Raw genomic sequence first — 15,975 nt, 5'->3', positions numbered from 1 at the left:
TTTCGTTTTGTGTACACGTGTATGTTTGTGTACACCGTTTGGGGAGCGGTGGTACAGCAGTTAGCGCCCTACGAACTCAGCCATCTGAGTACGTGGTGTGGTGTGTATAACATCGTAAACCTGGGGAGACAAAGGCAGCCAGACGTGGGGCTGGCCACCCACCCACTTCTGTGCCATGCCGGCCATCATAGGTGCTACCCGCTAACAGCACTTGCCCCAGCAATCTGTTAACGGCGATACGGGGTACTTTTGTCTTTTTGTGCAATTGTGTGCGTCTGTGCGACGCATGCGAAGATGTGCATGTTTGTGTTTGATAAATGTACATCCGCAATGTGTGTGTGACGCGTATGATGCGCGTGTGTGACGAGGGTTGGAACAGCAATTCACGCACTGCCCTATCCACACGGCGACCTCTCCTCAACGCCTCGAGCCTCGGCGGAGAGCGCCGCGAGTTGACTCCAACTCCGGGTTTTCAGGGACAAACACCCCACCCCACCGCCCCTCCCTCCAGGCCCGCAGTGTTGGGGGAGAAGTTGCCCCCCCCTCAATCCACGCTCAGGAACTTCCGCTTCTTCGCCGTGTTCATGTACAGTCGCCAGGGCCACTCCACCTCGGCGGTGGCCGCGTTGTCCAGCGTGCCCAGTTTAATCTCGTAGACTGCGCGACACACGAAGGCAAAGATCCCCCCCATGTAGCCTTTAAGACCGTGTGGGAAAAGCGCTGTTCGCTTATTAGCACGTAGGAAAGCCACCACGGCACACGAAGGGGTGGGTGTGGGTGGCCAGCATTACGCCCGGTCATCTTTAAATTTACACATCGCATCGGGGGTGTGGGAATGCGGGTCAGGTCACGGCACAGCGAATGCGACCAGAGCAGCGGCCCCACCGACTCAAGTTCCGACCCGCTCTGCAAGTCACTTGTGGGCTGCGCGGCCCGACGCTAGACTCTTACATTCAAGCCCATCATCCTCCCTGGGGTCGACCACTTCGTAGGGAAGTCCACAAGGATTTTCCACCGCCTCCGCAGGGGTGTAAAGTGGAGACGAGCTGGAACATGTCAAGCAGACTTACACTTCATCTTGAATCACGGTCCCACCTCCTTCAACTCGATGTCCTTGCCGTCGCGCTTGTAGACGTGGTGCCTGTTGGGAGGGGGGGGGGGGCACAGAAGTCACAGGAGGGGTCGCGGCAAGTCACACGGACGGTGCTGGACTCTCATTACGCGTCCTAGCAGACGTTTGTCAGTTAGAGGCCAACGCCCGCCCTGTTAAAAACTGCGGATGCATAAACGCGCCGTCAGCTCAGAGATGGCATTAAATAAAAACTCTGTGCCCATGCTCGAAAACTCAAGTAAAACTAAACTATTTTTATTTTACCACTGAGCTATGTAGCTCTTCACATAAAAATGTATAGCTGCCAAATACTCTAAATTCAAGTTTTTAAATGTGGAGGGAAAAACCCGGAGGGCCCGGAGAAAAATCCATGCGACCAGGAGGAGAACATGCAAACTCCGAATATACAGGCGTCAGGGTCGGGATCGAACCTATGACCTTCTGTATGCCTGCCGAAGTCGTCAACATCTCACCACCGTGGCATGCCGGCGAAAATTTACAGTTTGTAAAACAACCCGCAAATGACCTAGTTGGGTCAAATCACATCGCAACATCAAAATAGTTTAGTTTCACATATGTGCATTGTCGGGGTCTGCACTCAAGGCCACCAGGGCCCCCAAGTGGCTCGCGGTGGGCCTTGCAATGAAGAACGCTGCGGCAGACCCATCGGCGACGGACAGCGGACGACGACGACTGAGGCGTTGCGAGGAGGCGCGGCGGCAGCGCACCTGAATGAGATGTAGTCGTCGTCTTTGGCGAGCGTGATGATGCGCCGGCTGTCCTTCTTGGGCACAGGGAACAGGTACCGGAGGTTATTCGACACCTGCTCTCGCCACAAGAGAGACGGGGTAAAACACGCCGAGGGTAACTATCGGGCGCGCGCGTGCGGAGATTCCTCGTCCTTCCCCCCCACCGGCACCTCAGATTAGCACGGTCTGTCTACGTACGGTGCGAAAGAAGTTCAACATACATACATGAGTATGGGTCTCTGTGGTTCTATATGAGTCTGGATTTCTGTGGGTCTCTTCCTTCCGATATTAGGAACACACTGGGAGCTATGCGCTTTTAAATCTAGAGTGGAAACTAATTTCTTTAGAAATGCTTGTTGTGTTTAGTTTGTTGTCCTTCCTCTGCACCTCCAATTAGCCAGGTTGGCTATGTACAGTGTGAAAAAAGTTCAACATACGTACATGCCACGTCGGGTTGGTCTCCCGGGCACATTAAACTCGCAATAATTTAGCGCTGCCGTGGCGAGATGTTAACTACCTCGCCTGGTATACAGGAGCCGTGGGTGCGATCCTGAACCTGATGCCTGCTGTATATTTGGAGTTTGCATGTTCTCCCCATGGTCGAGTGGATTTTTCTCCAGAATGAAACATTTGAAATCTCCAACCAGATCTAGACTAACGGATGCACACTCGCATCACTTGTTACGACTAGCAGTGACAAATATGGAACCGGATATTGACCATCTCATTAGCCAAAAGCAGGCCCATAGTTCCCATTGAAATACTGGCAAGTTGTTGATTTAACTTGACTTGTTCTTCATTTTAAATATTGTATTTGTTCCCGTTTTGTTTCTTCACTTCAAAATAAGATATATTCAGTGTGCATAGGAATTTGTTCATAGTTTTTTTTAGCTATAGTCCGGCTCTCCAACGGTCTGAGGGACAGTGAACTGGCCCCCTGTTTAAAAAGTTTGAGGACCCCTGCCTTAGACAGACGGACGGATGAAGCTGATGAATAAAACGCTTTAGACCTTCGTTGGCAAGGGGGTGGGGGCGGGCACACAGCACCTGGCCCAAAAGTCTGCTCACCCTTTCCGGTTCTGAGACATCTACAAGTTGCCGGGTGGTAGGTGTCATGTTCACCGCTGAATTTCGGTACGAGCGAGCAGCTCAGCGTTAATTTTATTTATAGAGGCGTAGCGCTGCTGTTTTTAAAAGAAGTTGCCCTCACCGCAGAGAACCGTAGTGACACGACCGGTACTCTATGGAACAAAACTGCCACACGCCCTCCCGCATGGCCTTATGGAGCCTCGGTGTGGCTTCACGTCAGAAGACGTACTTGAGTTTTTCTTACGGTTCCGTTTCGACGACGTATATGTACATCATCGAAATGAGAAAGGGTTATAGGCTATACGAGGGATCTTCGTGTTTGGGGGGGGGGGGGAGAAAGATGTGGGTGAGACTGGCACGGTGCCCGCACGCACCCTCTTTCCGAGTCCCGACGTGAAGTTGTGCATCACGAGGTGCGGGAACGCCTCGGACATCGTGCCCACGTCCGGGATGTCGTGCCGCATCACCAGGCTCGAGAGCGTGAAGTACGCCGTGGGGCCCAGCGGCAGGTGGCACATCACCATCCCGTCTGTGGCATCGTACCACGTGTCACATGGACAACAAGCCGGAGAGTTTGACACACCACGTGCGTCACACAGATAGCGTACTGGAGTTAGACACACTGCCATTCCATCTGCGGCATCATACCACACCACACCGCACACACAGTTAAGACATCGCAATCCCCCGTCTGCAGCGTCATACTACACACCGCACATCGTACACACAGTTAAATACACCGCCATCCCCCGTCTGTTGCACCGCATCACACCGGGGAGTGGCAGCAGAGTGGCTATCTCATTACACTACGAATCCGGTGACCCGAGTTCGATTTCCGGTGTGTCCAAGCATCGACAGTGGGGAGACAAAGGGGGCCAGATGCGGTAATGACCACACCACCCAACCCGCCGTGTGCCGTGCCAGCCTTCGTAGGTCACTAGACAAACAGCACTTGTCCTAACAGCCTGTTAAAGGCTACACGGGGGAGCTTTGTCTACTGCGGTGCGTGCGCGTGCCTGGCATACCGCGGTGCTCATGCAGGACAATGAAGTCGGTGACGGCGTTGGCGCCGCACGCCCGCACCAGCGCCTCCAGCTTGTGGCTTCAGCGGTTCATCCGCTGAGCATTCGGCAGGATCAGCTTCATCTGTGGTGGTGGTGGGAGTGTGGTGGTGGTGGTGTGGTAACATGACACCAAGCGGTCACTCGCCGAGTCCGCTCGTCCCACCGGCGTCCGTCCCGGCCACGCTGCCTTTGTCCCCCCACCTCCCCGCCCCCCACTGCATCAGACTTAGGTTGTGTTGTTTGTTTTTTCCATTGCGGAAGCCAAGCCGTGCCGGTATACAGGGTCGCCAATTCCCGTGTTTGATACACGATGGGGGGTGGGTGGCCAGCACCACATCCGACCGCCTTTTTCTCCCCAGTGGCGATGTTTATACAATGCACCAGGTACTCATTTGAGGCTGAGTCGACCTCAGGGAGGCCCAGGAACGGAATAGTCACCGGTGTTGGCCGTGAGCGGGAATCAAACTCGGGACGCTGGGTTCGTAGTGCAGCGTAGCGCTAACCGCGAGACGACCATCAACAACAACCGCCATTCGCTACGTGCACGTTAAGGCCACGTGAAGCGTCGAACGCCCGCTGGCAGCAGGAGGTCACGGAAAGATAAACCCAGGTTGCCACTGGTTGCCTGACTGAGATGACTGGCCGATGCACCACCTGTGCCCCCTATTGTGCTATACCACCGCTCCCACCGACACAAACTCCCTTAGGCTATCATTTGTGATGGCCAGGTGGCTTCTGAAAAAAGAAAGCTACATAGCTCAGTGGGGCCTTACCTGGTAAAAATATAGCTTAATAGTTAATTTATAGTTTTTAAATAACAATCAGCCGGCGCGTGGCACGTGTCTCCACGCGAGAAGAAGACGCAAACTTCTTTCGCACTGTACGCAGCCAACCGCGCTGAATCGGAGAAGCAAGCCCAGACGAAGATGCAACAGCGAGCAGCAACAAACCACGAGCTTGCACTCTGAGTGCGGCACCACGATGCACCTAGCGACATCGTTGATTAATCTCTGTAATTAATATCGATGATTCGATCCCACGAGAACAGATTCCACAAGAATCGATTCCATGACTATTTTTGTAAAGCGAAGAACGCGAATCGATTCAAACGTGTTCATTACGGTATCATCAGAATCGGTATTGATTCTGTGCCGGAGGAATCCGATGAGCTATAAAGCTCTTTGATCACAGATGTGCTAGTAGGGGGCACGTGGTCATAACGTCACAACAACAAACAATACAAAAACGAAAGGAGTGCAAAGGGAAGGATAGCAAACCACTAAAAATAGGTTAAAAAAACCATATAAGTTAATACTCTTTCGTTCTTTCGGTAAGAAGTCTCGCTCTCCGTTCTACCCACTACAACTGGCGTCAGAAGTAGCCAAATAATTATCTGAATCGCTATTTTGGAGACGCGAAGAGAAACTCGTACCAGGGCTCCGGAGGAAGAGGAGGACGACTCAACAGCACCGGGGTTGGCAGCCCCGGAGGGGGGAGGAGAAGCGCCACCGGCCGAGCTGCACACTGCTCGGCCGCCCGGCGGCTGGAGGGCGCTTCGGGTGGCTCACTCCCGCCTCGCCCAACTCCTGCACGCGGCGGCATCCATCCTCGACGAAATACATCGCGGGTTATAACCACAACAAATATAACCACAATCACTGCGATCATAACCACCATAACCACAAATATAACCACAACCACCAGCTACATAACCACAAGTATAACCACTACCGCCACAACTATAACCATAACCACCACAACCAACATAACCTCAACCACCACAACCATAACCACCAACATAACCACAACAACAACCACAATGATGCTGATACACTCTCACACCACCTACACAACCACTGTATCAAGGCTCTGTCGCTGTGGGTCCCCTTGTCTCCTTGTGTCTCCGTGTCTCCCTGTGGGTGAGTGGGTGGGTTGGTGAGAGTGTCGGTGGGTGGCAGAGTGGGTGGGTGGCAGAGTGGGTGGGTGGCAGAGTGGGTGGGTGGCAGAGTGGGTGGGTGGCAGAGTGGGTGGGTGGCAGAGTGGGTGGGTGGCAGAGTGGGTGGGTGGCAGAGTGGGTGGGTGGCAGAGTGGGTGGGTGGCAGAGTGGGTGGGTGGCAGTGGGCGACCGGTGACGAAGTGGGTGGCTGAGTGGGTCGCTGAGTGGGTGGCTGAGTGGCTGAGTGGGTGAGTGGCTGAGTGGGTGGGTGAGTGAGTGGGTGAGTGAGTGGCTGAGTGGGTAGGTGAGTGGCTGAGTGGGTGGGTGAGTGAGTGGGTGAGTGGCTGTGTGGGTGGCCGTGTGGGTGGGCGAGTGGCTGAGTGAATGGGTAAGTGCCAAAGTGGGTGGGTGAATGGCTGAGTGGGTGGGTGGGAAAAGGAATCGAACCTGCACCTCTGCATTGCAAGTCCAGCGAGCTCACGCCCCGCGTGTGGTGGGGTAAAGTGTGGGTATGGCCACTTTGCTCCAACATGTCCGGACAAGCGTGGAAGAGTAGACCAAATGCCCCTATATAGTGGGCTCTAGTGGATGCCTTTTCCAGCAGCAGGCGATTCGCCTCCACAACCCGTCCCTCCAAAGATAAAAACACACGGCCGTCTGGGAGTGCCTCTCATCAGCTACGGCTCAACACGAGGACCACTCTGGGGCCGGTTTCCACCGTCAGCGCCTCATCATCAGCAGGGCCGGGCTCGGCTTGAAGCAGCGCCGTGAACTCAGCAGGCGTCTAGAACGTGACGGCTGTGGGCCAGGCGCCTCCTCTGTCCCCCCCACCACCGCCGCCACTGCTGATGTGTGCACACCGCACGAGGTTCTCACCTTCAGGCTGAGTCGACGTAGAGGAGTCCCAGCGATCCGCCGCTTCAGAAGCTTTCGCGACCCACTGACGGTGGCCGTGAGCGGGAAACCAAATCAGCCGCTCGCCACCCACAATCCACAGCGCACGCCGCCTCCACTCGAGGGGGGAGGGGCATGGGGGCGTGAGGGGGGGGGGTTTCGCGAGGGGGGGCGGGAGGCATGGAGGGTGTCACGAGGGGGGGCAGGGGGGGTCACGAGGGGGGCAGGGGGTGTAACGAGGGGGGACAAGGGGGGAGCTTGGGGGGTTTGCGAGGGGGGAGGGTCAGGGGGGAACAGGGGGGCATGGGGAAGGTCGAGAGGGGGAGCAAGGGGGGCATGGGAGGGGGTTGCGAGGGGGAGGGGATGGGCGGGGGGGCATGGAGATGGTCCTAAGGGCGGGCAGGGGGGTTAACAGAGGGGAGTATGGGGATGGTCGAGAGGGGGGGGGAAAGAGGGGTTAGGGGGAGCATGGAGGCGGGGATCACGAATGGGGGACAAGGGGGTATGGGGGGGTCGCGAGGGGGGTATAGGTGGGGGATGACGTGATTGCTAAGCTCCAGAGTGATTTCAACAAACTACAACATCAGCTAGTTGCTCTTAAACTAGTCCTAAATCCTGCCAAAACCAAGGTGCTATACTTCTCACCAGGACTAAAGCGGGAAGTTATTTTCCCCTTAATTACATTCCTTAAATAATGATCAAATAGAGCAAGTCAAGATCTATAAGTATCTTGGGGTCATCCTGGATTCATAACTGAATTTTGAAGATCACATTGATTATATTTGGAAAAAGACAAAAAATTTAAATTGGTTTTCTATATCGACACAAGCACTGCTTCCCCCCTATGTTCTGTTTGGAATTGATAAAAGCTACCATACTGCCTCTACTTGATTACTGTGACATCGTGTATAAATCAGCCCCAAGTACTGTACTGAAGAAGCTTGACTCAATGTATCACTCGGCCTTAAGATTTGCATTGAACTGCCCATATAGGACTCACCACTGTGGGTCAAACTTAACATCTCTGAATGTTCGACGGCTTGTGCACCAGATCTTATTTATTCATGATGTACTTACAAAAAAATCCGCAGATTACCTGCTGGATCTCCTCTCTGTTTCAAAGAACAAATTTGACTCATTTACCAGCTTCATATTCCCTATTGCCGTACATATACTGGAGGAAGGGCCTTTGCTATTGATGCCCCCAGGGTCTGGAATGCTGTTGCCAATAAATTGAAACTTGAGTCACTACCTATGAGATCTTCACTCAAAACTGCTCTAGAGGAGTTGTACACCCCTAGCTGCCAGTGCTATTCAGTGGCCTAAAATAAAATGTTTCGCTCCGGATGATCGCTGCAAAGTATGACCTGTGTTTTGATCTAGTGTGCTGATCTTAAAGGTGCGTTGAACAATTATAATACTCCGATTGATTTTCCTGCTGTTGTGGAGTGACTCATGCAGCCAGCTATGGCTGCAGGGTTTTGGTAGTACATGTTGTTTATGTCATTTATTGTGAAAATTCCGTCACAGTTCCTATGATCAATGTTTAATTGCTTTCATGGCTTTATTTTGGTGATTGTAGTCCAGTTAGACTGATGGCCTTAATCTAAGTTGTCTTGTGGTTGTTGTTGTTTGACTTGCATCCCACTCGGATTTTTGCACACAGCGTTGGTGTACGGTGTTTTTTCTGCAATATTTTGCTGTGTTTTCTTGGATTTACTATTTGCACTCAGTTACATATTCACTTTAAGATGTTTTTTGTTCATGTTTTTGTTTTTTGTTTGTTGCGGTTGCACCCGATTCAAGAGCCGAATGGCTCACAGGGCTATACCTAATAAATGAACTTGAACTTACCAGGGGGGAGCATGGGGGGTGGTCGTGGGGGGGGTCGTGGGGGGGCATGAGGGGTTGTGAAGGGGGAGGGGCAGGGGGGTCAAGGGGGAGCATGGGGGGAGGAGCTTAGGTGGGGGGAGGAGCTAATGGCTATTACGTCACGCCGCATCTCGCGCCACGTGCTTCCCCCTGGCAGTTTGGCCGTTCGAGAGGCGCGGACAACCTCTAGAGCAGGTGAGGAGTGGAGCCGAGCTGTGGGTGAGTGGTGGCGGTGGTGGTGTGAGTCTCTCTGTGAGTCTGTGTGTGAGTCTCTCTGTGTGAGTCTGTGTACGTGTGTGTGGGTCTGTGTGAGTCTGTGTGTAGCGGTGACCCGGGTTCGATTCCCGCTCACGGCCAACACCAGTGACGATCATCTGAACTGTTCCCGGGCCTCCCCCAGGTCGACTCAGTCTCAAATGAGTACATGGTGCGATGCGTAAACATCGCCACTGCGGAGACAAAGGCGGTCGGGCTTGGTGCTGACCACCCACCGCCTCGTGTACCGTGCCGGCCTTCATACGTACTGCTGGCTAAGAGCACTTGCCCCTACAGCCTGTTAAGGCTCTATGCGGATCGTTGTCTTTGGTGTCCTGTACGAGCAGGAGGAGGAGTGGTGGTATTAGTGGTGGTGATGGTGGTGTTAGTGGTGGTGTTTGTAGTGTTAATAATGGTGGTGTTAGTGTGGTGGTGTTAGTGGTGGTCGTGTTATTGGTGTTGGTGGAGTTGATGTTGGTGGTGGTGTTTTTGGGGTTCGTAGTGTTAATGGTAGTGGTGTTAGTGCTGGTGTTAGTTGAGGGGAGCTGTAGTGTAGCGGTTAGCGTGCTGCGTTACGAAACTGGCCACCCGGGTTAGATTTCCGCTCACGGCCAGGTTGACTCAACCTCAAATGAGTACCTGGTATGATGTGTAAACATTGCCGCTAGGGAGACAAAGGCGGCCAGGCGTGGTGTTGGCCACCCACGCCCTCGTGTGCCATGCCGGCCTTTATAGGTGCTTGCTAACAGCACTTGCCCCTACAGTATGTTCAGGCTATATCGGGGATCTTTGTCTTTTTTAGTGGTGGTGGTGCTTGTAGTGGTGTTAATGGTGGTGTTAGTGGTGGTGTTAGTCGCGGTGTTGCTGGTGTCCGAACAAAGGAGCGACGCTCACAACAACGACCTTTGACCTGGGCGGCTAAAATGCAGCACGTTGGCACAGTCATTTCAGTCAGTCAACTCTTGGCACCTGGGTTTGATCTGTGACCTGTCAGTGAGCCTTCAGCATTTCACGTGGTCTCAAAGTGCACCTAGCCTGGCATTTGCCGCTACTTAGTGGCGAATGGCGGTCGTTGTTGTTTTTGTTGTGTTTTGTGTTATGGGTGAGTGGTGATGTTGTGAGTCTGTGATGATAATGTGAGTCCATGTTGATGATGAGAGTCCACATTGTGACATGACGCGTGTTTAGACATGATTGTCGTCGCACCCCATCGGTTTTGTGTGACCCTCGCCTCCGTCTCCCACTCTCCACGCAGAGACCCAGACCGCGCGAGAGACACAGTGAGCTCTGAACACCCTACTCTGCAAGTTGCTACCATGGAGGTACGTGTGGCTCCTCAACTCGTGTGGTAAAATATGGGTGGACGTGCGTTTTTCCCTCTACTTGTGCCTGTCACCTCCCTGTATACCTGCGTGTGCTTCTCCTTGTCCGCCTGAGTGTGTGTACGTCTATCAGTGTCTCTCCGAGATCCTCTTGGTGTACCTGCCTGTCTACGCGTGAGCATTTACAGCACTGTTATCTATCCACTGATGGATGAAAATGCCTACCTCCCTGAGACCCTGCTACCCCTAACATGCTGTGATGGAATAATCCACCAAGTGCCGATTTTGTCGCACCATCTCTCTGGTGGCTCTCCTCTCAGATGTGTTTCGTTCCTTGGCTGCCGCTCCGTTATTATTCTTGACTATCAGCCATTGTTGTCCCTCCTGGCCATGGCTCGTCATGCCCGAGCCACAATCACTCCTCTTAACAGTTTGAACAATCCCATTGACCTGCGTGTGACCTCAAAATCCACGCGTCTTTCATTGTAAATCCAAGCATGGCATCTGATATTGGCCAAATATCCCAATGCTGAGAACCGACAACATCTCGGCACGACCCTCCTGAATGTGGAGCCCAGGATCTCAGAGATGCTGGCTCAGTGCTCGCCTCCTGCACTTGCTTCAACATCTTTATCAAGCCTATGTGGTGGACCTTTGTCTTTGTGTGTGTGTAGATGAGCCGAGCTGGAGAGGCTCGGAGTAACGACAATTCTTTCACCACGTGGAGTGCGCTGTCCTCAGACGGCACCGGCTCCATCTGTACCAAATCGCCGAAAGGTAAGAACAGTAATGAGGGACGTCACAGTGGCCATGGTAAATGGTGGGACATCACGGCGGCCATGTTACATGGGGGACGTCACAGTGCCTTTGGTGCATGGGAGACTTCACGGTGGTTGTATGGGTGATGTCAAAATAGCCATGTTACATGGGGGACTTAATGGTAATCATGTTGCATTGGAGACTGCATCATGGTGGCCATGTTATATGGGGGACTTAATGGTAATCATGTTGCATTGGAGACTGCATCATGTTGGCCCTGTTACATGGGGGACTTAATGGTAATCATGTTGCATTGGATACTGCATCACGGTGTGGCCATATTACATGGGGGACTTCATGGTGGCCATGTTGCATGGGGATAATTATCTGTGCTCTGGCCTCAGTACTGAAACAACATTAAAGGCTTTCAAATGTGCTTCTGCGGCCATCTGGAATGCTCTTCCAATATTAGGAAACTACTAGCTATTCACGTTTAAATAATCTAGATTGACAACTAATTTCTATACTCATTTGTTCTTTCGGTAACGTCACGTAGGTAGAAATAAAATAAAACAAATCACGTTTCGATCGCAACACAAGCAATCTTAATCAGGTGGAACAACCACAGCAATAAAAAATGCTGAAGTAGGCGAGAGAGCTGCCATGGCAAGAGGTTATATTGGTAAGAAAGGGGGGAGGAGCAAGTCAAAAAAAAAAGTCACTTTATTGTCAAGTGTGTTACATGCATGACATACAACACAGATGAAATTACAGTCCTCTCTCTTGGTCCCACGGTGCAACCAAGCAATTAAAAAATGAATCACAATTAACAGACATAAATAAACAATAAACAATCGGCGATCAACACAAGATAAATAATCAAAAATGTAATAGACTTAAAATAAACAACAGTCAAGAATTATAAAATGTAAAATATTATTTAAATAAAATATTTAAAGAAATAAGATATTTAAACCGGTGTGGTAGTGCGATGTAGTGCAATGTGCAGTCCAGAGATCAGGATGTACGAGTGAATGTGTGTGTGGAGGTTGGGGTCAGGGGCCAAAGGGGGGAGGGTGGGCAGAGGGGGGGAGTGATGGTAGAGCAGGGAGGGAGTTGAGTCTCCTGACAACCTGGTGAAAGAAACTGTCTTTGAGCATGCTGGTCTTGGCCCGAAGACTCCGCAATCTCCTCCCTGACGGCAGCAGGCTGAAGAGGCTGTGAGATGGGTGGGTGGGATCACCTGCAATCTTGATTGCTTTGCTGGTGATGCAGGTGTTATAAATGTCCAGAAGAGGGGGGAGAGAGACACCAATGATCCTCTCAGCTGCTCTCACTATGCGCTGCAGAGTCTTGCGGCAGGACACGGTGCAGGTGCCGTACCACACGGTGATGCAGCTCGTCAAGATGCTCTCAACGGTGCCTCTGTAGAAGGTGTACATGATGGGGGGCGGGGCTCCTGCTCTTCTCAGTTTGCGGAGAAAGTACAGGCGCTGTTGGGCTTTTTTGGCCAGTGATGCAGTGTTGTGACTCCACGACAGGTCTTCAGAGATGTGCACACCCAGGAACTTGGTGCAAGGGGGTAGACAGAGAAATGCGGGGGGGGGGGGGGGTGTAGAGCAGGGGAAGGGGAGCTGCGTGAGCGCTAGGAGGAAAAGAAGTGAGGCTGGGGGGGGAGTAGGCGGAGCTAGAAGTGGGAAGCTGAGTGTGGGACATGGGGGGAAAGTAAATCGGAAAAATCTACTCGTACCTGGCGGGTATGATGGAAACAACCACAACCAGTTAAGGCTTTACCTGGTTAATAACATCCTTCCAATAATTGCTCAATTTGTATCCATCTTCTCAGTTGAAGTTATGTCTATGTTTATATATCCGGATGGCTTCATGAAAAAACCTTTGATAGTTGCCTGAAGGTTTGCAGAGTACCTTGGTCTCGGAAAAAACAATATCATCCGAGCCCACAGCGTTATGACAATGGTCAGCCATGGCAGAGGTATTGGTTCTGCCATGTTTCAGATCTGCCTTGTGTTCGCAAACACGGTCCGAGACATGTCGTTTTGTTTCCCCAATGTAACTGCTACCGCAGTTACAATTCAGTTTGTAGACTCCAAGATATTGCATGTCAGGAATGACCTCCTTCATAGATGGGATGAGATCACGGATTTTGTGTACTGTATTGAATCTGACCTGGATCTTGTGTTTGTTTAAGATTTTGGAAATATTTTTGGTAACACCTGCTATGTATGGTAAAGTGATGGTTTTGATTGGCCTCTCAGGGGATTGTTTCCACATGGTTGGAGAAACAGCTTTGCGAATAATGCAGTCCGAGTACCCATTCATCTTGAGGGCCTGGTGTACTTGTTCCAGTTCACTGCCTAGGTGGTGTTGGTTGGAAATGCAGTGGGCCCTATGGTGTAGTGGTTTGATGAGAGAATTCTTCTGAGCCGGATGGTGGTGGGAATCAGGTTTAGATAGGAATTTGTGTGGGTGGCTTTTCTGTGGATAGTGTCCCAACGAGCCGTCAGGTCTCTTCTCAAACAAAACATCCAGGAATGGTAGCTTACCATCCTTTTCCACTACCATGGTGAATTTGATGGATGGGTGTATGGAATTGATGTTGTTGAAAAATTTATTCAATGCTGGCGGGCCATGTGGCCAAATGACGAAAGTGTCATCTGCGTATCTCTTCCACAAGGAAGGACGTAGGGTGGATGTCTGGATCGCATCAATTTCAAATTTCTCCATGAAAACATTTGCTATCACTGGTGATAAGGGGGAACCCATGGGGGTACCATCATTTTGTTTGTAGAAAGTACCATTCCAGGTGAAGTAAGTGCTGGTTCAGCAGTTCCACTGCTGCATTATATTTTTTACGCCTTAAGACGACCGCTTGTGTTGTGATCGAAACGTCGTCATTTATTTTATTTTATACCTACGTGACTTTATCGAAAGAGCCAAAGAGTAAGTGTTGGTAAGGCAGTGCCTAACCAAAGTTGGTACATCAGGATTCAGTCCATGTTGGACCAAGTCTTCAATTATTGCTAAGTTGTCAGGTACAGGAACATTGGTGAACAGAGAGACGACATCAAAGCTGACGAGCAAATCATCTAGGGACAGTGAAATGCCCTTGATTAGAAAGACCAAGTGAGCTGAGTTACGTACTGCAGAGGTAGTCTTGCCCGTGAATGGAAGCAAGGTCTCAGGCAGAAATCGGGCCAGTTTGTAGGGAGGTGAGTTGATAGTGGAAACGATGGGCCGAAGTGGAGTACCTTCTTTATGGATTTTTGGAAGACCATAGAATCTGGGTGGTCTAGTAGCAGAAGGTTTTAGGGAGAGCCGCTTGAATGGTTCAATTAGAGATGTTGAATTGGTAATATTGTTGGTTTTTGTAGCAAGGCGGTTGGTAGGATCGTTGTTGATTTTGGTGTAATTGCCATCATTAAGAAGGTCCTGGTTTGTGTTGCTGTATGTGGTTTTATCCATGATGACAGTAGCATCTCTTGTCGGCTTAGAGGATGACTATGTCCTCTCTCTTTTTCAATTTGACGAGTTCAGAGCGCTCGTCCTTGCTGATGTTACTAATGGGATTCTTAGCATTTTTAAGGATGGTAGCAATTTCAGATCTTGCCACCTCTGTCGGGATGTGTCCCAAGCCTTTGAGGGCTACACCTACCTGGGCAATTGTGATCCACTGGGATGTGTTTGGGGGTGACAGCAAAATTCAGCCCTCTAGCTAATACCGATTTTAGGCTATCGGAGATTGTGCTGTTACTCTGATTGATAACAGTCTTGTTAACATCTAGCTTTTTAATGTGTGGATCTGGTTTCTTTTTTGACAAGTTTTTGAATTTAGCAATAATTTTAACCTTGCATTTTGAGGATATTGTTGTGGCAGAAGAAGCAGGCATGTTATCTACAAGGTTACAATCAGATGCGGACATTTTATCTGTTAATGTTAAGTGTGATTGTAGGAGACATTTGTCTAAGTGATCAAGTTCAAGCCGGAGTAGTCTTATCCTCTCTGAGATTAGAGAAAGGCTAGCTCTGAATAAGATCCATTTAGAGTTGGGAGAAGTGACAGAAGCTGATGTGAGTGTAAATGTGGTCGGTATTACCTTGTTGTCACGCCATCTTTTCAGAAAGGTGAGAGACTCGATCATGTGACCCTTCTTGTCTCGCAGTCTGTTAAAGGCTCTAACAGATGCGTGGAACTTATTTGCGTTTAGTTTATTAACCTTCCCCCACACTGTTGATTAGCACCATTGGCTACATGCGGTGCAAAAGAAGTTCAACATACATAGTTGGGATTGGCAAAAACATCCCAATCCTGAAATATTTACCCTATAAATTGCTAAAGATGTTGGTTCACACAGCTGCTGTTGTTATTATGCTCGTGCCTGCAGAAATCTTGTCTCACTTTGGCCCTCGCTTGACCGACCGTGAAAGCTGGAGCTCGCAGCCATGCAAGAAGTGTGGTACTTTGCGCTCGACAACAAACCCAAGGGATTCAACAGGCATGGATATGATGACGACGAACGTAATTACATTCTGGTGAGGCTCACCACAAAACGACAGCCTTGGGGGCGGTCACAGGGCCCAGAGGTAGCGGCGTTTGTGGCTTTTTATTATTGCACCTGAATTACCAACCAGGGCAATGACACGCACATGCCAACGAGCTTCAAAATCAGAATGTTTAATCCTGAGTAAAGCCCTTTCAGATAAGAAGCAATTTATCAAGGGAATCTTAGCCAGCAGACAGTATCAAAGCATTCGACAATTACACCCACTCAATCCCTCACCGACCCACTCACCCACTCACCAACGCACTCACCCGCACACATCTGAATCAGAAGTTTATTTCCCGAGTAAAGCCCGTTGAGCTCAGAAGCTTTTTTTAAGGGTAACTCAGCCAGCAGACATCTGA

General features: G+C 50.7%; 1 protein-coding gene across 1 annotated transcript; it reads right to left on the bottom strand.

The window, feature by feature from the left end:
- Positions 1 to 531: 531 nt before the first annotated feature.
- LOC144731143 (U3 small nucleolar ribonucleoprotein IMP4-like) lies at positions 532 to 6,010 on the bottom strand. The gene is made up of 6 exons (XM_078612110.1): positions 5,446 to 6,010; positions 3,975 to 4,095; positions 3,324 to 3,478; positions 1,840 to 1,934; positions 1,071 to 1,141; positions 532 to 657 (listed from the first exon to the last, which is right to left on the bottom strand). The coding sequence occupies exons 3-5, from the start codon at positions 3,471 to 3,473 to the stop codon at positions 1,084 to 1,086; spliced, it is 303 nt and encodes a 100-aa protein (XP_078468236.1). The 5' UTR covers positions 3,474 to 3,478; positions 3,975 to 4,095; positions 5,446 to 6,010; the 3' UTR covers positions 532 to 657; positions 1,071 to 1,083.
- Between the last annotated feature and the right edge of the window lie 9,965 nt (positions 6,011 to 15,975).

The sequence above is a fragment of the Lampetra planeri genome, chromosome 38 (assembly GCF_965212315.1).
Source record: "Lampetra planeri chromosome 38, kcLamPlan1.2.h2, whole genome shotgun sequence".
NCBI lineage: Eukaryota > Metazoa > Chordata > Hyperoartia > Petromyzontiformes > Petromyzontidae > Lampetra > Lampetra planeri.
Note: the sequence above shows the minus strand (reverse complement) of the source record. Positions and strands in the feature narration are given on the sequence as shown.